The sequence below is a fragment of the Lynx canadensis genome, chromosome B3 (genome assembly GCF_007474595.2).
Source record: "Lynx canadensis isolate LIC74 chromosome B3, mLynCan4.pri.v2, whole genome shotgun sequence".
Lineage (NCBI taxonomy): Eukaryota > Metazoa > Chordata > Mammalia > Carnivora > Felidae > Lynx > Lynx canadensis.
Window position 1 is genome coordinate 61,966,782 of NC_044308.2, and position 26,704 is coordinate 61,993,485.

The 26,704-nt window shown below is 54.0% G+C and overlaps 2 protein-coding genes and 1 long non-coding RNA gene across 3 annotated transcripts; 1 reads left to right on the forward strand and 2 right to left on the reverse strand.

Annotated features, from left to right (window-relative positions):
- Nucleotides 1-3,743: 3,743 nt before the first annotated feature.
- Nucleotides 3,744-6,035, reverse strand: CHAC1 (ChaC glutathione specific gamma-glutamylcyclotransferase 1). Its single transcript, XM_030318461.2, has 3 exons — nt 5,697-6,035; nt 5,255-5,290; nt 3,744-4,801 (listed from the first exon to the last, which is right to left on the reverse strand). The coding sequence occupies exons 1-3, from the start codon at nt 5,925-5,927 to the stop codon at nt 4,400-4,402; spliced, it is 669 nt and encodes a 222-aa protein (XP_030174321.1). The 5' UTR covers nt 5,928-6,035; the 3' UTR covers nt 3,744-4,399.
- A 297-nt stretch (nt 6,036-6,332) lies between these two features.
- LOC115516079 lies at nt 6,333-7,562 on the forward strand. The gene is made up of 3 exons (XR_003969468.1): nt 6,333-6,434; nt 6,641-6,805; nt 6,976-7,562. It is a non-coding gene; the product is annotated as an uncharacterized LOC115516079 (long non-coding RNA).
- A 9,387-nt stretch (nt 7,563-16,949) lies between these two features.
- Nucleotides 16,950-26,291, reverse strand: DLL4 (delta like canonical Notch ligand 4). Its single transcript, XM_030318460.1, has 11 exons — nt 25,831-26,291; nt 25,450-25,719; nt 24,894-24,951; nt 23,776-24,039; nt 23,290-23,350; nt 23,072-23,202; nt 21,376-21,545; nt 20,988-21,207; nt 19,135-19,837; nt 18,511-18,619; nt 16,950-18,014 (listed from the first exon to the last, which is right to left on the reverse strand). The coding sequence occupies exons 1-11, from the start codon at nt 25,894-25,896 to the stop codon at nt 18,009-18,011; spliced, it is 2,058 nt and encodes a 685-aa protein (XP_030174320.1). The 5' UTR covers nt 25,897-26,291; the 3' UTR covers nt 16,950-18,008.
- Between the last annotated feature and the right edge of the window lie 413 nt (nt 26,292-26,704).

The window sequence follows — 26,704 nt, forward strand, 5'->3', positions numbered from 1 at the left end:
CCTGCAGCTTCTTTAAGGCCCTCCTAGACCTGACCACCTCTGCCCCAACCCAAGTTCCTGGAGTTGCCCTTAACCAGACCAGGTGTGAGGGCACTCCTGTGCCTCCCGTCTTCCACAGCGGGAGCTTGACCTACCATAGACTCAATAAACAGCAGCTGAACTGGCTGATCCTTCCTACTCACTCCTGGTTCTCCAGAAAGGTGCCCTTGGAGATGGACAAGTTGATTCCCGAGTTGCCTGCTAACTCTGAAATCCCTTAATGCTGCAGCCTAGGCCTCGGCACTCAACCATCACTCTGTTTGAATCCCACCAGCAAAAAATAAATAATTTTTTTTTAATGCCACTATATCAGAAGTCCTAAGAAAAGGCCCAGGAATGCCTGTGGATCCCCAAAACCCTCTCAGGGGGACTGCAAGGTCAAAATTATTTTCATAGTCAAACTAAGAGGTTATCTGCCTTTTTACTCACATTTCCTCTGAAGTGTAGAGTGGAGTTTTCCATAACTTTATGAAAGGTGGATTTGCAACAAAATGAATGCAGAAACAAATGAGAACCCAGCTGCTTTCATCAAGCAAAAAATTAAGAACATAAAACAGCGCTATTCTTTTCACTAAATTTGCTTGTTTTGGAAAAGATTCATTTTTCCTTAAAAATGTTAAAGTTTATTTTAAGGAGAGAGTACGCAAGTGGGGGAGGGACAGAGAGAGAGGGAGAGAGAATCCCAAGCAGCACCACTCAGAGTTCCAGTTCCACAAACTGAGATCATGACCTGAGCTGAAATCAAGAGTCAGACCCTTAACAACTAAGCCACCCAGGTGCCCATAAAAATACATTAACATGTAATAGATTGTTTTTATTTTTAGTAATACATTTTACACTTCTCCATTTGAATCTCTAATACACTAAATGTTGCCAAATGTTATATCCCAGGTAAACAACAACCCCTGGGATCCTCAGTTTTTAATTTGTAAAGAAGTCCTGAGACCCCTACATCCTCATACCTTCCATCACCCCTCTGTTGCGTCTCTCAGCAATTTCTTTTTTTATTTTTGAGAGAGAGAGACAGAGCGCAAGCAGGGGAGGGTCAGAGAGAGAGGGAGACACAGAATCTCAAGGAGACTGCAGGCTCCGAGCTGTCAGCACAGAGCCCGATGCAGGGCTCGAACTCACGAACCACAAGATCATGACCTGAGCCCAAGTCAGACACTAACCAGCTGAGCTACCCAGGCACTTTTTTTTTTTTTTTTTAATATTTATTTTTGAGAGAGAGCGAGCATGAGTGGAGGAGGGGCAGAGAGAGGGGGGGAAGACAGAGGATCTGAAGTAGGCTCTGTACTGACAGCCCAGAGCCCAATGTGGGGCTCAAACTGAGCCGAAGTCGGACACTTAACTGACTGAGCTACCCAGTGCCCTAGCAATCAATTTCTTCAGTGATCTCCTTTCCCTCCTACAGGTTCCCCAGCTCTGTGGCTTCATGCCACTCTTCTGAAATTGCTCTGAGGCCACAGAGCACCCTCTGCTATTTCATCTAATGGATGCTCCTCTCTCTTTATTGCCCTGACCATTCAGCAGCATTACCCTGGTTCTTCTATCTCTCCAGCTGCTTGCTCTCCACTTTCCTTGCTTCACTCAAGCCACCAGGGCTGAGCATGGGCCCTGTTCTCTTTTCTCCCCACTTCCAAGGCTTTCAAGTACTGCCTCCGTGTGTATGGCCCCAGATCTCTTACTCCAGCCCATATTTCTCTCTGAATCACAGACCCACATTCCCCAGCTGCCCCCTGAATATCCATGTGGATGCCATTGCCCTACACAGGCACCCCCAGATCAAACACTCATGCAGAGCTGATCTCTACCCCTGCCCTTCCAGACCTACAACTGTACTAGCAGCCCTGGACCTCTACCCCTCCCTCGATCTCCCCTTCATCCAGCCACACCCAACCCTGCCAGCCTCATGCCCTGGCGACTGTCAGATCTATCCTCCCTTCTGTCCCCACTGCCTCACCTCAGCTCAGGCCACCTTCATCCTTCCCTAGGCTGTCTTTGGCCTTCCTGCTCCAACCTGACAGAAACCAGGGCTCCTCTTAAGCAGTCTTTTCACTCAGAATTCACAGGAGGCCCCCACCAACCCAGGAGGGATGCCACCTCTATAGCACAGCTAATCAGGCCCAGCCACAGGATGTGGTCCTGCCACCTGTCCAGTCCTGTGTCCAATCCCCCATGCCACTCTGTCCACTCTGTCCCAGCTAGCCTGACCTTTCTTCCTTCTCTTGCACAAGTTGTTCCTTGCCTCTTTTCACCAGAGACCCCTTCTCAGGCTCAGAGCTTGGCCTCATCATTCCCTCCCCCAGAAAGCCTTCCCTGACCACCACCTCCATGTCAGGAGCTCACTCTTGGCCTCCCATCACAGCACATTTCATGCTAAATGGTCCCATTCAGAGTCTCTTAGTACCCAAGGAGGAAGATTGCTTCACTGCCACATCCCCAGTGCCCAGGTCAGTGTCTGGCATACAGCAGTTTAGTAAATACTTGAATGAATAAGGCTTGAAGAATGGGAGCCCATGTACAGCTGACAGGAAGCCCTCCCCACCCCTGCTTGGTAGAGAGCAGGGCTCTGTTCTGAGCACCCAAACTGGCTGTCTTGCCCTGCCCTGACCCAGGAGGTGCTGTCCAAGTCTCCCTGCCACCCGCTGCCCCCTCCTGCTGTGTTGCCCTGACAAACTCCCAGAAGAACTTGGCTGGACTCCACACTTCTCCCATCAATGGTAAGACACGAGGCCACCAACACACCGGGCACAACAGCTGCCCAACTTGGTCAGAGCTGACCCCTCTGGGGACACCCAGACCAATCCAGGGCACCAGCCATAACAGCAGCAGCAGCAAAACATACCACATAGCATCCCAATGTAAACTGACGCTCAGGGGACTGAAGAGTTTTTTGGAGGTCACTAGGCCAGTGAGGCTGGGGTGCAAGCAGGCTCTTCTGCTGCAAGAAGGCGGTCACCTGGGCCCTATACCCATTCTGCAGGCCCAGGACTAGAAGCTGAGCCCACTGAGACGTCATTCTGAGACCCTGGGGCTGGGATTTGCACTTGCGGATCAGGGTGGGGAGGAGCAGCCAGGGGCACACTGAGAGGGAACAAGTAGCAGCCAAGAGGGCACTCTGGCAACTCATTCCATTGTGAGCAAGACTCCTGGCAGGTCAAGTTAACAGAGAAAGCACAGATCACACCACAGTCCCAGAAGACAACAGTAAACACAATTTTGATCTCAGAATCACAGGGCCACTTAGGTCCTCCAGGCCGGAGTTCTCTGCTATCAGCACTACTCAAGTCATCACCACACTACTCTAACCCACATGCTCCTTTAGCAGGAAGCCAGGGGTCCAGTCATGCTGTCACGAAGAGGCAGCAGCTAGAGGAAGACCTGGTGTGACCTCCAAGCCTGCTGGCCTATTTGGGGCAGCTGAGAGCAGGAGCAGGGCACCAGGTCTGTGGGAGGAACACTGCCTACAGGGCTGCCGAGTAGAGCCACATGGGCTGAATTCTGCACGACACTTAGTTGTGAATGGTGCCCATGAGAGTGCTGTGCCCTGGCTGCTGGTCCTGCCTGCTCAGCTACCTGGAAGAGAGGGATGGAGACAAAGAGGGAGCCCCTGCCCCTCTCATGAGCCTTCCAGGGCTTTACCGTCTTACTTGCCCCAATGTCCCATCTGAAGAAAGAACCACAATGCAGCACAACACAGATAATAAGGGATCAGTTTATGGGTAACAGTATCGGTCAGACTGAGAAGGTACCAGGCCTTTAGTGAGGAGCTATAGGCCTCAACAGACAAGAAAACAGAGGGACAGGGAAACAAAGCCAGATGGCTAAAAGAGGCCCAGGCAACTGTGCCTGGGCTCCAGATCCAGTTCTGCCCTAGGAATGTGGGAGGAAGAGGAAGAGCAAGACCCGCAGGTGCCTCAGTTCTTGTAAGGCCCCCTTCTCTTCAATCCCTCCTGTCCCTTACCAGCAGGCTGGGACTTTTCACAGGTGGTATATTTCCGGGGCTAGGAACAGTTGGTCTGGGGATGGGGAGCCAGTGGCCTGGGTGGTATGGGGTTAGCAGCAGCACTGGGGGGAATCTAGTCAGGCACCGCTCAGCAGGGCCCCTATGTCCAGGGCAGGCCCCCCACCCTGCCCACTACACCAACATGGTGCAATAAATAGTTTCAAGTAATAAGTCAGTGTCAGGCAGGAGAACTGGAGACTGCTGGGATAGGCAGGGGTTTAGGGAGAGAAGCTCCCAGCCACCCACCAAGTCCTCTCAGTGAGCTCCAGCTGTATCAAGTCCACTGTGTGCCACAGGAGTAGGGATGTGGCCCCATGTCTACGTGGGCACTCCCTGCAGGGGCTCAACCCCTCAGACCAGTGCCAAAGCCTGCTCAGTGGGGCAGAAACAGGGCAGCATAGTGCCCACAGCGTCCACGATGGCTGCCAGGTGCTCATCCTGTGCCTGGGGCCCACAGAGCTGCATGAAGTCTGCCAGGCGTAGCAAGTACTCGAGGTTGTGACCAGAGAAGCCGCGACAGGCCAGGATCTGAGTTGCAATGGCCTCTTCAGGCGCAGGGCCCAGGTAACCAGGATTTTGTGGGGTGGCCACATAAGCCAATGCCTTGAGTGGTTGGTCAGGGTTATCTTGGGGGTAGAAGGTGACTTCCTTGGTATCATAGCCACCAAGCACTGCCTCCCGCACGTTCAGGTACTTCAGGGCCTCGCTCACCTGCTCACCTTGAACCTGGTATGCCACACCCCAAGTGCAGCCCTAGGAGGAAACACGGACACCGGGGTCAGTCAAAACAGCTCCTGGCTGGTCCCACCTCAGGTCTGCGCTCTATAAGGCAAGTGGGCAGAGGACTGATGAGTCATCTAGTAGCAATACATCAAGCTCATTCTCCCTTTGTTAACAAGGGCTGACAAGGTGGTCTGCCCCAAGGCAGAAGAGGACTCCTACTCAGAGTGTAGCTTGAGAACCAGTGGTATCATCTGTACACTTAAGTCGAATGTGAGGAATTTAAGGCCCCACCCTGGTCCATTTAAATTGAAATCTGCATTTTAACAAGGTCCTCAGAGCGTTCTTGTGAAAAGCACTGAGCTAGACCACCCTTCCCCTCAGCCAGTGTGGCACCTAATCTAGCCTGCAGCCAAGGACACATAAGCTCTCTTAGACCCTCCATGCTAGGCCCTATGGGGTCTCTCTCTTGACTTGGACACTTACCTCATGATCTTCAAGTAGGGTCACCACACGGCCAGGCTGAGGAGAAAGGAAAGATTTTGAAAAAGATAAGTTAGGAATCAGCTCCGCCACCGGTACTAAAGGAAACCCTTATTAACACTGCTGGCCCAGGCCTCAGAGAACCCCACGCATCCAGGGGAAAGTGGAGAGAGTGATGCATGACTACAGGAGAAACAGACACATGGCAGTGGCCCAAACTGATAAATCAGAAACATTCATCAACATTGTGATCCACAGGATCACAGATTCCAGCCATCACAGTGATCTACTGGGCACAGAAATTTAAGCCACAAAGCCCAAGCACAGGTTTACACACTTCCCCCACCAGCACCGAGGCACCGGCTGCCCAGAGAACCCCAGGGCACTGGTGCCCACTACCCTGCCCCCAACTCCTGCATTCCCCTGAGCATAGTCAGATGCTCACCATCTTGTCGCTGCCCCGATGGAAGGTGTCTCCCTGCCAGAAGCGGCGGCTATAGCCGCGCACGAAACCCACACGGCTGTCACTGTAGGCGAAGTCGGGCCTCCACACGAGAGAGCCGTACCCGAAAATCCACAGGGCTTGGGGGTCACCGTCATCCCGGGGGTGCTGCACCGGTGACGAAGTGGGCGGCGAGGCGGGAGGAGTGTTCTGGGCTGTGGACTCCTGCTTCATGGTGCCGGGCACAGGGACGAGCCCGGCGGCCTCCGGGGCTGGTCTCCGGCGCGGGCACGGAAGGACCAACGGACGCGCACACCTGGCCTGGCACCGCTTGGTCGCTCCAGCTGCGCGGCCCCTTCGGAGGCGCCTTTTAAACCCTCCGGCCAGGAGGGCCCCCGCCCACCGCGCCAGCTGTCGCGGTGATTGGGGCGGGGCAAGTCCCCTTTTGACCAATCACCTTCGTGTTTTGCTTCCCGGTTAACCGCGCCGCCCTCTGAGTGGGTAACTGAGGGACCTGCCCTGGACCCAGCTCGCCCGCTGATTGGCTCGGTTCCACCTCTGTAGCAAATCTGGCAGGAGTGATGCAACCGCGGGGGAGGTTTTCCCAGCTCCGGCATGCAGCAAGGGCACCTCGGATTGCGTCAGGCGCCGGGCAGTGGGCACCGACGCGGGCACTGGTCGTCTCTCCGGCAGCCCCTCCTTGGCCTGGGCCCTTCAGCAACCAGGACCGGCGGGTCACAGGTGGGCGTCGCCTCAGCATCCCTGCGGGTGCACCTGGTCGGGTCACTGCCCCCAGTTAGCACGGACTCATTACCAGGGCCTGTGCAGGGCACGTCCCGCAGGAGCTCTATGGGAGGCGTAAGCGCCCGTCTCTGGGGCTCCTCCGCCTGGGAGCACGTCACGTACTCTAGAGAAGCAGTTGGAGACACCTTCTGCATTCCACACAGGTGCCTCACGCGGTTGGCCCGCGTGAGCAAATGGAGAAACTGAGTCACGGGGCTGGCAAGTGGTTCTGCAGAAGCTGCGAGGCTGAGTCAGGCCGGGCGCCGGGAACTTGCGGGCCTCACGTGAGGGGTACGCCCAGGGCCAGTTGTGGAACCCTCTGAGCCCAGGTACGCTTGGGGTGGAGCACTTGCAACCACCTATGTCACTTTGGTGGTGGTGTCCAGACCTGCGGAGAGAGGCCATAAAGACAGGCCTTTGTCCTTCTCTGCCCTGAGGCGAGAAGTTTAGTTCTGCTCAGACCTGAAACTTGTGCAACAATGATTGGGTTCATCCTTAGGCACAGAAGTTCCAGGACCTTCCGTAAGCGGCAGGCAACGCAGCCAAATTGACGCTCCCAGACGACGGTGAGCAGCTACCGGCCTTCTCTCTTTGCTGTTGGCCTCCTGACCCACGGAGGGTCTGCAGGCTGTCTGGGTTGAGCCCCCTCAGCAGGGGCAAAAGGCTGCCCCTGGGGATGTCTCTGGCTGGAAAGGGGGAACAGAGGCAGCAGCAGACCTGCCCCGCCCCCACTCACCCCCCCCCCCCCCAACTGCAGAACAGCCTCGGGGAAACTGCTAATGAGGTCCAGGGTGAGCCCTCTGGCAGGCGAAATGGGCAATATTGCTTCTCATTATATTCTAATTAGATGTTTAAACTAAAAATCACCTGCACACTTAAAGTAGTCATTCCAAAAGTGTTTAAGATACACACAAAAGTGTAAGTTGCACTTCAGTGTGTAGAGTATGAAGCTAGTTCTGTAAAAGCAAAATAAGTTACACATTAATATTTGTAAAAGAAGTAATCTGGAAGCATATACCTAAACTGTTAACAGAGCCTGTCACCAGAGAAGAACTTGCAATATTAAATGTAAATGTTTATGAAAAAGTTTGTTGGTGGTGGTAGCTGTTGTTTGTTTGTTTTGGTTTTGTCTCTTACAAGGAGCATGAATTACTTTTCCAATTGGAAAAAAAATACAGGCAAAATGGTTGTTTCTGGTCATTTCTTTCCCTCCGTTCTCCATGTTCACTCTCCCCTCTTCTGTACCCCCCATCCTGTCCCCTTTAGTCCATATGGCCGCCTCCTTTGCTACTAGCTTCTTAAGAAGAATATCCCCACCTCCTCTACCACCTTTCAGTAATGGGATAGGAGGCAGGAAACTGGTACCAACATATTCCTGGAAGCATCTAAATTTGCACAAACAGTGCTTTGAAACAGCAACTTAGTGATACAAATCAAAAGTCAAAATGTCCCTGGCCTTTGACCCAATACTTCCACTCCAGGAAATTATTCAAAATATGGGAAAAGTCATATGCCTAAAGATTTTTCAATGCATTGTTATTTATTATAGCAAAACAAAAAAAGAGAAACTACCTAAATATCCCAAAATAGCTAAACATTTAAGTAACTTATGGGATTACTCCGCATAGTGGAGAACTACACACAAAGAGAATAACTTAAATATGTAGCAATAGATGATTAAATAAATTTGATATAGACATAAAATTAAAGCTTTGTGGTCATTAAAACAGATGTATGCCTATACTTACTGACATGGGAACCTATCTGTGATGTATGATTCAGGGAAAAAACAAGTTATAAAATAACATAACTGTTTTAAACTTAAAAACTCTATAGTGTGTATTTGCATAGAAAAAAATCCAGAAGAACACATAAAAAGTTCAGTGATTACCTCTGAGTGGTAGGACTACATGAGATTTGCACTTTCTTTTTTATGCCAATTCAGATGGTCTGGAATTGTCTAAGAGAACATAAACCACTTCTATTTAGAAAAGAAAAAGTCAAAATAAAAATGCATTATGAGGGGCACCTGAGTGGCTCAGTCAGTTCTCACGGTTGTGAGTTCAAGCCCCACATTGGGCTCCGTGCTGGGTGTGAAGCCTACTTAAAAAAAAATCCACTAGGAAAACAATGTAGTAAAAATGCCTAGGACTACATAGTCAGGCAAAAATGCATAATAACCATCACATGCACTATGATTAAAACTATTAAAACAATAACAAGATACATGAGGAAAAAGAGGGGGGCATCATATACTAGTGATGGATGTGTTGCAGGTGATTCTTTGTTTTTCAAGGCTTATGAAATGTAATTTTTAATAAAAGTTTAAAGGGTAGGTAAGGTTTTCTGGGGGCTAAGAGGCAGAGAGTATATTGGAATTACCTGGGGAACATTTTCAAGATCAGACCTCCTCCCAACAGAACAAAGCCGGCTGGTGAGGTCATCAGTAAGAACCACTTGCTCCAGGAAAGTTAGGCCCTTCCTCCTCTGTGCTTCCACAACCTCTTACCTCGCTTCTGTTCATCGGTCCCCTCGACCTCATGCTTATAACAGAAATCATTTATTGAATGCTTACCATGAGCTAGGTAGTTTGCTAAATGTTTTACATTCGTTCTAATTACAAACTTCTCCCCTACTTTGTGAGGGAAATATCATTTCACAGGTGAGCAAACTGAGCATAGGGAATTTAGGTAACCCACTCGTGGTGATGCCACAGCAAGGCAAGTTGTGGAGCCTAGATCTAAAGGCAGGCAGTCCCACCCCAGAGCCTCCTTGCTGGTAAGCTTTGCATATCCTGTTTTCTGAGAACCTGAGAGCTCCCTGAAAGCAGACTTCATCTTTTAAGCCCCCAGGGGACCCACACAGGACTGGCTCATGGAAGGTTCTCCATAAAAGTAGGTAGAAGAAGTGGGGCTTTTACTTTGAAAAGGCCAGGGCAGCCTGGGGTTCAGAGGAGGAGGAATCTTGCAAGACACAGGTTCAACCTTGACCTCTCAAAATAGGAATCCCCACAAAAGTTGGCCCAGGGGTCTTGGCCACCTTCCTGGGAACAAGTCTTGCCTGTTTCCATTCTTCACTTATCCTTGCCAACATGTGTCTCCTTCCCTTCCAGTGGGACACTCCCAGGCAGTAAATCATCCCACTCATCAGTGCCTCTGTAACATCTGCAAGCAGCCATCCCCACTTTCTTCTGAAAATCCCCTCAGGAAGGGGCTGCAGATGTCATACCCACAGAAGTACCAGCTCTTGAGAGGATCACCTCCACCTCGAAGAGTGGCACATGATTTGCACATGAGGCACCCATGATGGCTTCCTTTTTTAGTCCTTTCCCAACTTAATCTTTCCTTATTGTTCCCCTTGAGGCAATCACTTCTCATTTCCTTATAATCTGTTCCTACTCACTTCTTCCAGTCACTGCAATCAACTTCTGGTATCGTTGGACACAATCATCTGAAACAAGGGAAGGATGTGTTTGGAAGCTGGCGGAATCATACTAATTTATTATGCTAACCGATGAGGTTACTTGATAAAGCTGCTGATCCCCAAGGGATGAAAACGCTTCCTAGACATGGGCTCTAAACCCAGCTTGCCCAGATTTGAGCCCAGCTCCATCATTTACCATCAGGCTCACTGTCTCTGGTTCTCAGTTTTCTCAACTGTGAAATGAGGAATAATAGTATCCACCTTGTAGGTTCTGATGAGGATTGAAAGAAATAAAACCTCAGGGGAACCTCGGTGGTTTAGTCGGTTAAGCATCTGACTGGCTCAGGTCATGTTTTCGCAGTTTGTGAGTTGCAGCCCCACATCCGGCTCTGTGCTGACAGCTCGGAACCTGGAGCCTCCTGCAGATTCTGTCTCCCTCTCACTCTGTCTCTCTCTCAAAAATAAACATAGAGAGAGAGAGAGAGAGAGAACACCTCAGCCAGCACCTGGCTCCTTATTTTTACTACAAACTATACACTTTCCATTTTATTCAGGATAGAGCCATAGTCTACTATTGTGATTTATAACAAGAAATATATATTTGGTCTTCATCCTGTTCCTGGCACAGAGCTTCTAAAAGCCTTGGAATTTCCTCAGTGATAAGAGAAAGGTGATAAACAAGCTCATATCAACCACACCTGAGTTTAGTTTATTTGTGTGGGGGGGGGGGGACTTTTGGGAAGTCCCTAAGGATTGGGGGTGGGGGAAAGGGCTGGTTGCCAGGGAAACCAGCCATGTGATTAGAGGGTTGGAACTCTCAGCCCCAACTTCCATCCTCTGGGTAGGGGAGAGAAGGGCTAGAAACTGAGTTCAGTCACCTGTGGCCAATGATTTGATCAACCAATGATTCAATCAACCACACCTATGTAATGAAGCCTCCATAAAAACCCCAAAGGACAGGGGTGTGGCCAGCTTCTGGGTTGTTAAATTCACCGGGGTGCTAGAAGGATGGCCCACTGAAAGAGGACCTGAAAGCTCTGGGCCCCTTCCCGCATACCTTGCCCTATGGGTCTCTTCCTTCTGGCTGCTCTTCAGTTATATCCGCTTATAATAAGCCAGTAATTTAGTAATCTGAGTTCTGTGATCCTCTCCAGCAAATTAATCAAACCTAAAGAGGGAGTTGTGGGAACCTCTACCCTATCTATAGTGGTTAGAAGCACAAGTAACCTGGACTTTTCACTGGCATCTGAGGTGGAGGCAGTCTTGTGGGGCTGATGCCGTCACCAGGCAGATGGTGTCAGGACTAAGTTAAATTGCCGCATGTCCAGCTGGGGTGGCAGAATTGCTGGGTATGTGGAAAACCCCCAGGTCTGGTGTCAGAAGTGAAGTATGGTCATAGCAGAGTATTGAGAATAGATGAAAAGCACAGGAAGGGTTTGTTTTTCTTCACTCTACCTCTCGAGTCTGACACAGGTCAGAAGAATCGAGTAGGTCAGGAAAATGGTCATGGTATTGTTATTGATTCAATGGAGGAAACCTCCGGTTATCTCACCCTCCTGTCTTGCCATACAATTCACAGATTGTTCTAGCAAATAGGGTGCTAAAGGAGTGTTTTTAAAAGGCAGGACAGGTGACAGTCTGCCCCAAGCCCATTATTAATAGAACAGTTGCTTGAGCTGAGAGATTTTCTGTGCATGCTTGGAGGGGAGGGATGTTAAAATAAATGAGGGGCACCTGGGTGCCTCAGCTGGTTAAGCACTCGACTCTTGGTTTTGGGCTTAGGTCATGATCTCACAGTTCATGGATTGGAGCCCTGCATCGGGCTCTGCAATGACAGCACAGGGCCTACTTGGGATTCTCTCTCCCTCTCTCTTTATCTCTCCCCTGCTGGTGCATGCACACATGCACCCACACTCTCTCTCTCAAAATAAACTTTAAAAGATAAATGGGGGCACCTGGGTGGCTCAGTCGGTTAAGCGTCCGACGGCTTAGGTCATGATCTCATGGTTTGTGGTCTCGAGCCCCACATTGGGCTCCATGCTGACAGCTCAGAGCCTGGAGCCTGCTTCGGATTCTGTATCTCCCTCTCTTTCTGCTCCTCCCCCACTCAAGCTCTCTCTCTTGCTGTCTCTCTCTCAAAAATAAACATTAAAAAATTTTAAAATTTTAATGAATAAAATAAATAATGCACAATCTATGAGGGGCTACACCTCCCACAGACTTCTGGGAGATAAGCGCGTCCTCACTTCCTTGGCCCATGTGCAAGGACATAGGTCCCGTCAACACTGGCAAAAGGATGGGAAGAAGGAATGGCTGAATCCCCCAATACAGTCTGCCTCAGGTGAGGGAGAAAAGACAGCTGTTGTGCTGGTTATGCCGGCTGGACCCAGGGCCAAGGGGGGAAGCTTACTTGGTTCCCTGTCTACAAAAGCAGGAACTGGAAGGATTCTCCCTTCCTGTGTCCTGACAGAAGGGTGCATGGGATAGTGGGAAAACCTGGCTCCACTTCTAGCTTCTAAGGAGGGAGGAAGACACAGCTGGTAGGGCACCCTGGTGTGGCCAGCGTTCCAATTACTCAGACCTCAGACCTCGGCGTAGACCACCTGGAAGGGGAGGGGCCAGGGCTCCAGCAGAGGGCTGGGATGGCTGAGACTCTTTCCTGATTCTGAGGAGTGAGGAAGGTGCCTTTTGTGGCAGCAGGAAGTGGCTGGATGCAGGGCTGAGGAGAACGGCAACGAGGAGCATGTCAGTGGAGTGGCAGGGATGCTGAGGAGGCCCATGGGACCAGAGCCGAATGTCAGACCCCGCAGAAATGCTACAGTGAGGTAAGACCTGGCTTAAGAGAATCTAGAAAAACAATCTTTGTGGAGAAGTATATGACTCAGGCCCACAGAGAGCCAAGAAAGTAAAGCCCCTTAAATGAGAGCAGCTGGGACACCATCCCCCATGAGCCTATTGCAAATGGGAAGGAGATTCTAGAAACTTTTAGATAGAGGAGGAAGCACAGAGTGAATGGAGTCACTGGTGGAGAGGATACCGAACAGACTGGGCCTAAGAGGACGGGCCTGGCCTGATGTTTGCCAGGGTGGGCAAGGGACAGCAATTCTTGGACAAGCCAAGTGGCACGGGCAGTGCTAATGCCCATGGCTTGCTTTGCCTCCAAACTGAGCAAGGAAGCAGGAACACTAGAGACAGACAGGCTGGCCATGCCTGGCAGGGCTTTGGCTCTGCCCTGCAGGGGGTGCCATGACATAGGACAGGCTCCTGCCCAGAGCTGACTTGTGGCTAAATCCAGACTCTGGAGATGCTAGTTACCTTGTGTCTGCCGTAGCTTTGACTGTCTTTTTGGATCCTGCATTGTGGACTCAGAGGTCTTTGGGCATGAAGGGAACAGGCTGAGCCCACTCTTGGCCTGTTAGAAGGGTACAGTGCCCCAGAGGCCAGGGAAAAGGTGGCAAAAGACACTTGTGACAGATCTCCAAGGGAAAGAGGACTATTGAGGACTTGGAGTCCTGCCATCTCTTCCCAGAGCCAGGGTCCCCTTTCCCCTATTCCCACATCAGAGGCTGACCTAAACAAGTAGTGTTCCTTGAAGACAGGGGCACGTCAGGAAGCAATGGTGGAGACAACCTGGGATCTCAGTCACCTCCTTGATCCTAAGGCTACTGCTGGGACTATCCAGCCAGCCTCCAAGCTCCTTTCTAGCCCACCACCCATCCTGTGGGCTGGGAGAGTAGAAGCTCCAGAAAATGGTTTGTTGGCATAAGCTTAAGAAGGATTAACCACCATTGGGGAACTCATTGCTGACGAATATTTTCATACACCAACTCATTCCAACCTCACAGTAATGTGCAAAAGGTATTAGCATCCCCTGAGAGGTTAGAGATAATTAACTGGATGGTTAGCCTCCTTGGGCAGAGACCATGTTTTATTGCCAATGACTGGCGTATAAAAGGTGCTCGATCAGTGTGGAAGGAATGCAGAAATAGATGGACCTGTGTCCCAGGTCACCTGGCAATGAGAAGTGTTGCTGCAAAGGAGCTTCAGTCTCCCAACTCAGACCCGGCGCCCTTTCCAGGGCTGAGGACTGAGGACTGGGAGGTGGGGGGGGGGGGAGGGAGCTGTTTGTATGCGAAAGAATCTCGCTTCTCTGGATACCCTGAGGCGTATTTCCGGGAGGCTTGCGCTGAGCTCTCTTCAGTTTACTCCCTCGGGGTGGGGGCCTGTAGAGAGCTCTGCGCCACAGAGACAAAAACTGAACTCGTGGCCGCCGCCCCGTCCCCCGGCTAGTCTCGTCGGGCCCCAGGACTGAGAAGGGCTGACCCCGGACCCCCGGCGAGAGACTGCGGCCCCCAGCCGTGCGCAGCCCCGCCGGCCGCGCAGCGCCCTCTGGTGCCGGGCAGCGGGGACCCGGCAGTCCGGCCCGCTGGCCCGCCGGCCCGCCGGCGACACCCGCTTGCCGCGGCCCCGGCCCCGCGTGGGCTCCCAGGCCGGGGGCGGGATTAGGGGAGGCAGGAGGTGGAGACTAGCGGGTGGGGGCGTCTCCGAGAAACTCGCGGCCTTCGGCAGCTTCCCGGCCCGGGAAGTGAGCCGGGGTCGGGAGGCCGCAAACAGGAAGTCGGGCTGTAACAAAGAGCGCGGGGGGCGGGGAGCTGCGGGACCTCCGGGGCGCCCGGCGGCGGCGGCGGCTGCGGCAGGTGGAGTGCCGACACAGCGAGAGCGCCGCACCTGCATTTTCCGCCGCGCGGGGCTCCGGGTCTGCCGGGATACGGCTGGGCCAAGGGGCCGAACCGTGCGCCCTGGGCGCGGCCACCCGGGGAAGTCGCATCCTCTCCCCGGGAAGGGACAGTCACAGTTCCCTGAGTGAATCACTTCCATCCCCTTCCCGGAATGCGGCAGGCCACGTGGGACGGAGGGCTGGGTTCGCCGATTCTGCTTAGGAAGGGCTGGGAGAGATGCAGGGACAGGAGAGCCTTGTGTGTGGGTCCCCATCAGAGATGTAGCATCCATCCATTACTGCCTGAGTGTGATGGCCTTATCTAGCCTAGGATGGAGGGGGCGGATAGGAGCCACTGTCCTTTTATCCTACCCCTTAACCAGTCTGACCTTGGTGCTAAGGCAGGGGAGGGGGCCCTGGTTTAACAAGTAGGATAAAGGCATTCCTGCGGTCACAGCCTCTTACTGACTCATCTCCCCACAGAGAGATGCAGGTGGTTAGGAGCCAGTGGGCCCTGGAAAAGCAGCTGTCCCCAGAGCTGGAGGTCACCATGGGGCCAGATTAGCCTTTGGGCTGGGCACTGCCTCCAGCCTGTTAAGGAACCGCTGAACTCTGATTTCTCTTATGAAATACTCAGGCGAATGAAACGGGCATTTGCTAAACCATGGAGAGCATTTCCCAGTGGTCTGTTTGGCCTTGTTTCTGTCAAGCCTGGGACCTCTCCTGTATACCTGAAGACTCCATCAGGAAAGTCTTGGGTTACCTATGAGAAGGGGCTGGACCTTCAGGGCGTGACCTCCAGGCTAGGGATAGGAGGGCTTCTGCTGTGGCCTGTTCACACCCCAGCTGCTTGGCCCTGCTTCTTCTATGTCACTAGAAGTGGGGATACAGGTTGGAGCTGCTGAATCTGAACCTGTGCTTACATCCCCTTTTTCCCCAGAAAGCCTATGTGGTGGGCTCTTCCGGCTCCCTGGCTAGGGTATCAGAGCCAATGAGTGGGTCTGGCTAGTCAGCTACCCTCCAAGGCTCTTTTCAGAGGGGCTGACTGCTGGTGAAGCTCAGCACAGCCTGGCTGTGTGGACGTGCAGGCTCGCGGGTGTCCTACCTGTCCCCCACATGGGAGCCTCGTCATCTGCCTTGTGTCCCAGCCCAGTTTCCCCAGCCCCCAGGGCCCGGGAGCTGCTTTCCTGTTTCATTTTGGGCAGGAAGAGTGAGGTCGTGTTGTTCTTCCCCCTGCTGCCGGCTCAGGCTGTGGGAACGGTTCCCTGAATGCTTTCCTGTTTGATACCCTGTGTGTGCAATGAGGGGAACAGGGAGCAAGAGTGAGGCTTGGAGCGTGTGGGTGAGTGTGGGTGAGCTGAGGTCCCTTGCTCCCAGGTCTCTGGCATAAGCTCCCAGGTCAGGGAGGTCGAGAGCCCACTGCAGGAGGGCACTGCACACACTTGGACTCCATGGGGAGCATCTGGTAGGCCTATGTTGCTTTACTGTGGACAGGCTGAGCTGGGAGCATCTGCTTGGCTTTTTGCCAGTAGCTCAATTTTTTCGTCATTTATTCTCCATGCCGTATGCCTGTGGCTGTAGAGAGAGGACTGTGGCCCCCTAGGGACCACCCCTAGGACCATCCTGTACCTTAGAGGAAGACAGACATGAAGTAGAGACTGAAACTCGCTCATTAGTGCCTCAGCCAGAGAAACCTGGTCCCAGGGAAGGCTACCTCCTCCTCCTCTCCCTGCAGTCTTCAATAAATTCCTGCGGCTCTGGGTGGACCAGGTGTCCAGACTCAGTACCCTTGCCCAGCTGCAAGGTGTGCAGACCTAAGGTAAGGCCCTCCCCACCAAGACCAGTGCCCTACTGGACTGAGAAAAGAGTATGTAGGTGCCAGTCCATCTAAAACCCTGCAAGGGCAGGAGAAAGGACCCAGATGTCATTATGGTTCAGAGACCCCATTGTCCAATAAGTGAATCCTTTTGAAAAGGGGAAAACAGGAATTTCCCCAAATTCCTGTATCTCCCAGGCTGACTAGGGAGCCCCACAACTTTCAGGCTTAAGGAAAGAAAGGAGGATAATTCAGGTCAGGGGGCATATCCCTCACGTTATGGTGGAAGCACAGGGGGAAAGCCAGCAGGCGGGGAAGGCTGGCATAGGCCTGGGACTGGATGGTGAGACGGGGCTCTGCAAAGACTTGGAAGGAGCCCGCCAGGCCAAGCCCAAGTGTATGCACAGGTCCTGGGGGTTCTGGCAGGGCGGCCAGCAGCAATATGAGAAGGGGAGTCAGGATAGAGAGAGGATTCCCACTCTGCCATCACAAAGACAGGACCCAAGAAGTAATAAACTCCTGTACACGTCTGTTCCATATTATAAATACACATTATATACAAAATAATGTTATAAAATGTAGAAAGGTCAGTGCTTCTGATTCTTAAATTATCGAAATACTAGACTCCAAAATAAACTACAAAAAAACAAAATAAAAACTCATATTATTGATTTCTGAAGATCGGCTTCAAGGGCGGTCTGGGGGCAGTAGTGGGTGTAGGCTCAAGGCTGTAGGAATGGTTTGAGGGACGAAAGGGCCTAGGCGGCAACAGCACCTCACTTCTCCCTCGCTAGAATTTCCAGCATCACTGCCCTGAGCTCCCCAGTTGGGCCTGGTGTCCCTGGCTGACAGATGGGGCATGCCCTCCACCTGTCTGCTCACAGGAACCCGGAGGCACGCAAGGCCGGAGGCTGTGGAAGCCAAGTGAGTCTTACCAACAGCCCTTCCCAGAGGGCCCTGGCCAGGGAGAAGCTGGAGCGGAGTTATGAGCAAGGCCCACATGCAGAGGTTGCAGGCACAGGGCAGAAAGTGCTCCTCCCGCTTCAGGCGCTCACCTCACCTGCAGGGCAACTCCTGCCAAGAGCCGCACCTGGTGGTATCCTGGCCCACAGATGGCCCTGCCCATACTGGCCTCCTCTCTCCTCTCTGATTTGGACCCAGCTGTCACCATGGAGCCTGGGCCAAAGGCACTTTTGGAAACACAGATGCCAGTGGAGGCCACAGCAGCTCCAGGCCCCAGGGGACCACAGCCTCTCCCTCTGGAACAGAGGCCAGATCCCCAGAGGAGCCCTCTGAAGGCCACAGCTGGCAGGGCAGGTCCCAGTGGCACCTCTCCTCTCTGTTCCCCTGGCTGGCACGGCCGCCAAGCTGATGCCAGACAGACACCCCAACGCGTGGAAGGGTACTGCGTCTCTTGGCAAGTTCACAGTCTGTCCAGGTCATGCCATTCCCTCTTCCTCCTGAGAGCAGCACGTTGCATATTAAGAAATGTCCCATCCAGGATGCAATGTAAACAATGCAGAAGGAAGATCCAGCTGCTGGGGCAAAGCTGGGATGTCCTGGGAAGGCTCCTGCCTTATACCTGGGGATCACGTGGAAAGTGGGGAGGTAGGTTACCCTGGAGCACTGGCACTGCCTCCAAGGCTACCCTGGACCTCCCTGAGAGAAGCCACTCAGCCAGCTGGGGTAAAGAGAAGAAGGTGGGGCAGCCCTTCCCAGACTTCTGCCCTGATACATGCACTGCCTGGGAGCCTGTGTTCGTGAGGTGGGCCGGTGGAGGAAGCAGCAAGAAGGGGCAGGAAGGGCACACTCTCACCAACTGCTTGAAAGCAGTGCCGGGGAGCTGGCCAGGTGCCGTGGTTGCCCAGCCCAGCACTAACATAGCAAGAGGAGCTAGGCCCAGCTCCTGTTTCACACCCTCTGTGGCAACGAGGCCAGCCGGGACCCAAAAGCCACTGAACCTGGCCTGCCAAGGAGGGGTTCTGACCCACCCGGGGGTTGAAAGTAACCAGGCCTCTTTCCCATCCCCAAATGGCAGGTGGGGACACGCTGGAAGGGAAGGCGAGCCCAGCACTCACCTCTGTGGCAATGACACATTCGTTCCTCTCTTCTGATATCAAACACACAGACTGGTACATGGATTCCCTGGGGGAGCATATCGCTGATATCCGACACTCTGGCTTTTCACTGAGGGAACACAAGACAGGCCGGTGAGGGAGGGATGGGAGAGGGATGGGGGGGCAGATGGAGCGCTAACTTGGATGATGGAGAGCCAAAGGGCCCTGGCAGGGGTGGCTCTGAGAGGACACAGGGACCGAGGATGCCCAATGCTAGCCTGGGGGAGCAGTTAGGAACAGCCCCTTATGAGAGCCACAAGACCCCCAACCTTACCAAGGTCTCAGGCCTGAAAAAAGCCAGCACTGCCTCTACAGGCAAGCCATGCAGTGGAAAGATGAAGTCAGAAGAGACACAGTGTGGACATTTGACATTTGTGAATGAATGGATGAATGAATGCATGAGGAAGAGGCATGAAGGACCCCTGGCAGAAATCTTGTTGGAGGAGCTTTCTGTCAGTAGCAAAACTCCCTGTTTGTTTAAAAGCAGTCAGGGGCCTGGTGCCAGCCTTCTGCCTGCCCTGGGGAGCCCAGGGAGTACCATGCAGGGCTCTGTGGCCAGGCCCTGGGCCTCCAGGCGTTGCTCACCTGTGTAACCTCAGTGGCGCCTTCTCCCCTAAGCTCTTATCACTGTGGGAATACTTCCCCGCCATGGTCCCTCGCCCCAGAGGCCCCGGGGCCAGATTATAGTCCAGTGTGTGGTTCTGTTGTTTGCCACAGTTGGACTTGTCCAGGCCACAGTCCACTTCCAGCTCCTTCTTCTGGTTTGTGTTCTTGAGCTGGGCTGCAGGGATCAGGTTGTCCTTCTGGAAGTCTGACAAGTTGTTCATGGCCTCCCTGCCACCATCATCAGGCCGCCGAAGTCGCAGCTGCCGCACTGCCACTGCCACCATGCCCAGCAACACCAGCACCACCACCAGTCCCACGCCCAGAGAGACAGCCACCCAGGGGAAGCTGGGTGGCATGCTCATAGGGAACTCGCAGCGGCTGCCCACAAAGCCATAGGGACAGTTGCAGACGAAGCTGTCCCGGGAGAGGCCAGGGTAGCAGGTGGCCCCATTGAAGCAGGGTCCTGAGACACAGGCGTCACCAGGAATAGGCACCTCGCAGCGCCGGCCAGAGAAACCAGCAGGGCAGGTGCACATGAGCCCATTCTCTAGATCATGGCAAGTGCCGCCGTGGGCACAAGGGCTGCGGGCACAGTCGCTGATGGGGAGTTCACAGTGGAGGCCTGTGAATCCAGGACGGCAGCGGCACATGCGGTTCGGACCACGGTTCACGCACTGGCCCCCTGTGGGTATATATGGGGCACAAGTCAGCAATCACCTTGGAACCCCCCTGGTGCAGTGGGTAAGTGCCCTACCCCAGATCCCACTACAAAGAGCACTGTACCAAGGGTCAGGAGACCTGGGCTTGAGGGTGCCTCTGGCTCTGTATGCCTCAGTGAACTCATGTATAAAAACTACTGGCATCTTACAGAGCTTCACAGTAGAATCGAACAGGTATGCTTGGGTTTGAATCTCAGCTGTCTCCCTCAAGCTGAAGGGAACCTGGCACCTGTTGCTTTGCCTTATTCTAAGCCTCAGTTTCCTCACTTGTTAAATTAAAGTGTAATGCTATCCCCTCCATAGGAGATCTCTGAGGGCTAGGTAGAATGACGCATGAAGGGAGGCGCACATGCCTACTATATAGTAAATGCTCAAATAAATAAATGTAATTATCAGTTAATAGAATTAACACAGTGATTAGCTAGAGAACAGACTTCATCTCAGCCCTTCCAACTCCTCTCCAGCTCCTGAGGCTTCTCTCCTGCATGGAGCTATCTGCCTGCCTCACGGAAGGTCACCAGGAGGCCAAGGAGACAAAGATAACCAGCATGACTTGCACCCCTAAAAGATGCTGAAGATTTTATTTTTAAAATTTTTTTAAGATTTGATTTTTAAGTAATCTCTACACCCAACACCGGGCTCAAACTCAGATCAAACTTGCCCCAAGAAGCTGAGCATTTCAGATGTCTTGTGCCATGCCAGGTTCCAAATGGCCACGGGGCAAGGTGACACCTTCAATAGTAGGGCCCTGACTGTGCCAGCCTGCCTCTAGGAGGGACACAAGATCTCACATGTCCCTCTCCCGAGCCCAGGACTTCTTGGGGAGGGCCAGAGGCCACCCAGAGCCAGGAGAGGGCTCTGATGTGAGGATAAGAAGTGAAGCAGGGTACCCATCACTCCTCCTCCTAAAGCTTGCACCCACTGCCCACCTGCTCCTCTTCCAAAGCCACCCAGATGATTACATAGGCTCTTCACTGTCCAGAGCAGGTTGAGACCATCTCAGCCTGCCTAGAGGGACAGACCCGGCCTCGCTCCTCTCTTGACCCTCCCTCACCAGAAGGCGCTCTTAGTCCTAAGACTGGCCCACTAGGTTAGCAAGGCAATAAGACTCACCATTGGCACATGGGTTGCTGGTACACCTGTCCACCTTCTTCTCACAGTTGGAGCCCATGAAGTTGGGGGGGCATTCACAGGCATAGCTGGCCCCCTGGTTACGCTCCCGGCAAGAGCCCCCATTGAAGCAGGGTGAGTCTGCACAGCTCAAAGTGCTGTGTTCACAGTGTAAGCCATAGTAGCCCGGGGGACACAGGCAGCGGTAGCCATCCTCCTGGTCCTGGAGAGAGACCAAAAAGGGGCAAAAGTCACACCCTGGGGGGTAAGGATGCTAGGCGCTAGACCCCACCTGCCTACAATGTCTGCCCATGGCTGCACGTCCACTGGCCGCCTGGGGTAGGCATGCCTGGGCACTGCCTGGCCAGATCACCGCCAGCCTGAGGCTCACCTTACAGCTGCCTCCATTGCGACAAGGGTTGCTATCACACTCGCTGAGCTCCAGTTCACAGTCCACGCCAGTGTAGCCTGGGCGACAGGTGCAGGTGTAGCTCCGCTGCCCACTGTTGGAACACGTTGCCCCATTCTTGCATGGAGAGTGGTGGGTGCAGTAATTGAGATCTGTGGAGGCAGGAACCAGCCAGCTGAGGAGGGCTGTAGAATGCCCCCTACCTCCAGGCTCCATGTAGTGCAGGTTCACTGTGGGTGTTTGGCCCAGAGGCTTCAACTCAAAGTTGTCCTGACCCAACTACCCTCCCTCCTCCTCCAGTCATGTACGTCAAGGCACCTTGAACCACATCTGACTGGTGCAAGCAGCCAAAGTTGAAAAAAACCACAGATGGGACAATTGCCTGCTAGGAAGCTTACAACCACTGGCCACCAGGGTAGAATGAAGAGAAGGAAGAGGAGTGGATGGCAAGGCCACATGTTGAGGGGGAAGTCAGAAAAGGTTTCAGGGAGGAGGGGCAGCTGAGATTCACCCGGAAGGAGGGATAAAATTTTAAAAGGTAGAAATGGTAGAGAGGGGCCAACGCCACTGTAAGTAGCGGCCAGGTATTTTAAAAAGGGAAATGTGTTACGAGAGTATTTTGAAATATAAGTGTTTGTTTTCTTATTTGAGAAGGACAGGGAGGGAGCAAATGTAGAGCAAATATAGAGACTGTAAAGGCTATGTTTACATATGATGAGTATATGACCGTGTCACCTGGGAGCAAATGTGGGAAGAGGAAAGAGAATGGGCAGGAACCAGGTGTGTATGTGTGTTTGGGGTAGGGGAGAGGAGGGAGAAAGCAACACACACACACACACACACACACACACACACACAGAATACAGGGGCTGAATTCCAAGCCCCTTATTGCCAGCAAGTCAGAGCCTAGACAAGTTCTTTCTATCCTGGCAAGCCCCCTGCCCACCCCTCCCAAGCCTGGTGCTGGTGTCTCCATGGAAGCAGCCACCCTATTTGACCCTGAAAATGGGAGACACATGCTGCAGCTGGCTACCAGGATGAAGGAGAAGAGGCTCCCTCCCCCCGCCACCCCACGGTTGGGGCTGGCAGACTCCTGTACAGCCAGAAGAGTGACCAGCCGCCCTCCCCAAACCCAGAACTTGACTGTGGGCTCAGGCAGCTGCCTGGCAAGTGCAAATGGGGAAGAACAAGGGAGGCTGTTTCTGCCCACAGCAAGAAGTCGGTTAGATGTCACTCCGCCCAGAGGCGCAGCTCACCCACAGCCTTGGGGCAGCTGGTGGGCACACCCCACCAGACAGCTGTTTGAGGGAGAGCTGCTCAAACAGGGCTGGCAGGTAAGCAAACACTTAGGGGGTTAATAGGTAACTACAAGGTAGAAAGAGGAACTAAGCCCAGCATCCCTCCTCCTTGGCCTTGCTGGAATTTGAGTGCAACTTCCAGGCTGCCAACTTGTCATCCTCTGGGCTTCACCAGCCACCCTGCCTCCCCAGCACCTGAGCAAGAAGGACCCACAATCTCATTCTAGGCCAATTGTCAGGATCCTTAAAAGTCCCAAACTCCTTAAAGGATACTGGGAAAGCCAAGTCAGTGGTGGCCACGTAAGAATTGTGACCCTTCTGGTTCCCACCCCGTGCCCATCTCTCTCATGCCCTCTGCATCTCTCTTTGCCCTGACTCACCTTGGTCACAGAATAGGCCCCCCCAGCCCTCATCACAGGTGCATTGCCAGGGGATGCTGCAGGTGCCATGGCGACAGCCATTGTGGGGGATGCACTCGTTGCACAGGCGTCCCTGCCAGCCTGGGCGGCAGCTGTTGAGCAAAAAGAAAAGCTGACCATGAGGTGAGGGCTTGGCCAGGAGACAGTTCCCTCCTCACTGCTTCCTGTCCCCTACTCACATGCATTCTGCTGGCTTGCTGCAGTAACCATTCTGTTCATGACAGCCAGAAAGACAGACAGCTGAGGAAAGAAAACAGAGCTGGGTGAGGGTGGAATTCCAAGGACTCTAAAGCCCGACTCTCCCTCTCCTGGCCCTGGGGCTGCCCCCCAGCTCTACTGGGCTCACTTCCCACTCCTGGCCTCCCAGAGGAGCCATGGGGGCATAAAGGGAAACAGTGGCACAGGGAAGGAGAATCCAAGCTGGATGGAATGCAGTAACAGGGTCATTTGGACTCTGGCAAGATGGGGAGGAGCACTAAGAAGAGAGAGGTCAGAGTCCACACCTGTCCTAAGCATCCCCACCTGTTCCTGAGGCCCAGCTAGTGGGCAGCCCAGACCTGCTCAGTGAGGGACGTAGGCTGTGGCCGGAGAGAGGCCACTGGGTTTGCTCCAGGGACCCCCCCCCCACACACACACACCAGGTAGACAGGAGCTTGGCTGCTTACGCTGTTCGCAGTACTCCCCAGTCCAGCCGGGTAGGCAGGACAGGCTGCCATCTGGCTGGCACACGTAGTGGCCGAAGTGGTCATTACGCTTCTTGCACAGGCGTGAGCAGCTGTCCCCATAGTAGTTGTCACTGCAGATGACCCGGTAAGAGTAGCGCAGCCTCGTGGGAGGGCTGGTCTGCTCGTCCAATAACCAGTTCTTGCCCACAGCTAGGGAGCCCTGGATGGCGATCTTGCTGATAAGCGCGTCTGGTGGCAAGGCCTCTGAAGGGGCAGAGGGCCAGGTCAAGGAAGGGCAGCCAGTCCCTGAGAGTGCCAGCAACTGCTGGATCAAACCAACAGTCCAGATGATCCCCACCTGCCAGCAAGCACAGGCCAGAGGAACCCAAGCGACCCACTGCTTAGCTTCTAGGTGTGTGTGTGTGTGTGTGTGTGTGTGTGTGTGTGTGTGTGCGCGCGCGCGCACGCACGGGTGGGCGCTGAATGCCTGATACCATTCAAAAAAGGGACAATAGAAGGGTGTTAAGATATCCCAGTGTTCTGGAGGCAGACAGACCAAGAAAGAGGAAAAGAGGTCAAAATGAGGAAGGAAAAAAAGAGAGAAAGAAAGAAAAAGGAAAAAGAAAAGAAAGCCAGGCTGGAAGGACACTGTGAGCAAGGGGTCCTCTGGTGCCCATTCAAGGGTTCTGTCCTCAGAGATGGGTAATGCTGTTCTTTTTCCTTTTCAAAGTGAGAATTGTTGTGCTGCTGAAATATCCTTTTCCTCTGTGTCAGAACAACATCCCAAAGCCATTATTCCCTTTCCAAAGGAGCGGAATTCGCAAAAGGTGTAAAATACAGGAAGGGGCCCGTCAGCGGCGCTGGCAGCTTCGGCCTTTCTCACCGCCGTGCTCCCCGCGTTCCCACGCCAAAAATAACCCGCAGGAAACGCAATTGTGCTCAGAGTCCAGGCAGCGGGCGGAATCCGAGCATCCAGCGCGGGGCGCAGTTCCAGGCTGAGCTTAGCGTCCTCCCCCCCCCCCCCCACCTTCACCCCGCACTTCCCCCGCCTTTTACAGGTTAACTCTTTCGGCGCTGCGCTGTGTCGCCCCCCTGTGGCGGCAGAGCGAGCTACTCACCTGGCCTCAGGTCGTCTCCTGGCGCGTGCCAAGCTTCGATGATGAGTGAGAAGGTACCCTGGAGGCCAAAGGAGGGGGCGGGGGAAGACAGAGAGCGAGATGAGCAAGGGGGGAGATGGGGGTGCCTTGCGGCAGCGGGTTTAATTAATCTAATTGCAGGATACAGTTACGGCTCCCGGGTCAACATAACGTGTCTGCGCGCCGCATCGCGGGACCAGGGAATATGAGAGGAGAACCCTGAGTGGGACAAGGGTTAGGAGATAGGGGAATGTTAGCGAGTCATTCGAAGGTGGGAAACGCGCCGGGGTAGTAGGTAATAAAAATCATCCCAAGAGTTGGGAGAAGAGAGGCCTTAGAACTGGGAAGAGGGAGCCTGGTGAGAGCTTTCCTGAGGATGAGGTCCCAGGAGAGAGTCGGAAGAAAGTATCAAAAGAGAGAGCCCTTTGTTTTTTGTTTTGTTTAGTTGGAAGCGAGGAAATCTGGGGAGAGGGCTTTGGGCCCAGGGAGCCCCCTTCACGTCTTTCATGACCTCCCAGTGCTCCCAGGCTGTGCTCACCGGCCAGGTGAAATTGAAAGGGAGTTGAAGAGGGTTGCGTCCCCCGCCGCTACTATCGTCCCCGACGGCGAAGGAGTTGGTGCCCAACACAGGCGTCGAGACGCTGCCAAAGGTGCAGGGCCCGGGCGAGACGACCGCCTGGAAGTGCTTAAGGCAGACGCGGAAGAAGGTCCTGCAGCCGGGTTCGCACGGCCGCCCGCTAGCCAGTACGCCGCGCTCGTTGGCAAACTCCTGCAGCTGCAGCTGGAAGACTCCGGAGCCGGCTGCGCGCTATTGCACAGAGACCGAGGGAAGGAAGAAGGGGAGCGGTCAGCTTGGCAGACGCCCGGGGCTCAGGCTCAGGGAGCGGCGGGAGGGGGTGGAGGGGGCGCGGGACGTTACCTGCTGCCGAAGTGTCACCAGCAGCAGTAGCGCCCAGCTAAAGGCGCTACGGTACGCGGCTGCCATCCCCTGGAGCGTCGCTCTCTCCCCGCGCCCGCCCTGTAGCTGGCTTCGTTTGGGACGCCGCTTTCCCGCGCGTCTATCCGCCAGAGGGGTCCCTGAGAAGCCAGGCTCTTCTGGGGCTTTCCTCCCGCTTCGCCTTCTCGCTAGCTCTGCTCCAGCTGCGGCGGTAGGTAATCCAGGTGAGGGCGGCTGGGCGGTGGCCGGACTGAGGACGTGTCCTCGGGCTAATCCTGGGGCTGCAAGCGGGCTAGTGCCCGGGTACAGCGCACTGAGGCGGTTCGAGCTGCGGCTCTTGGCCTCGTGTTTCCAGCTTGCGCTCTGAGCCGCTACTGAAACCTGCGCGCTTGGGAGACTTCCTTATATATATTGGCTCCTCTCTTCGCCGCCTGTCACTCAGAACCCATGGTCACTCTCCCCTCCCCTCCGGGCCTCCAGCGCTACAGCCCCAGCACGGCCTGGAGGGGGCCTCCGCCCCCGCCATCCCCCGTCTCTGTCAGCCAGTCAAACACAGGTCCCCGCCCCTCAGTGGCGCTCTCAGCCCCTAGGTCCCCTAAGTCTGCGTGTGCCAAAGTGACCAGTTCTCCGCGACCAAGGGGTTACGGGTCGAGACCCCGGCGATGGGAGGAGGGGGAGGGCCTGGGGGAATGGGGCGGGAGGTGAGAGAGTGGTTCCCGGATGGTCTTGGAGGCGGAGACACTGGGGAGTCCCGGTAGGCGGTCTGTCAGCAGCCGGCGCTAGTTACCTTCAGCCTTTGAGCAGGTAAAAGAAACTTAAGCTCGCAAAGCGAAAATAGCACCGAAGGACTGGGATC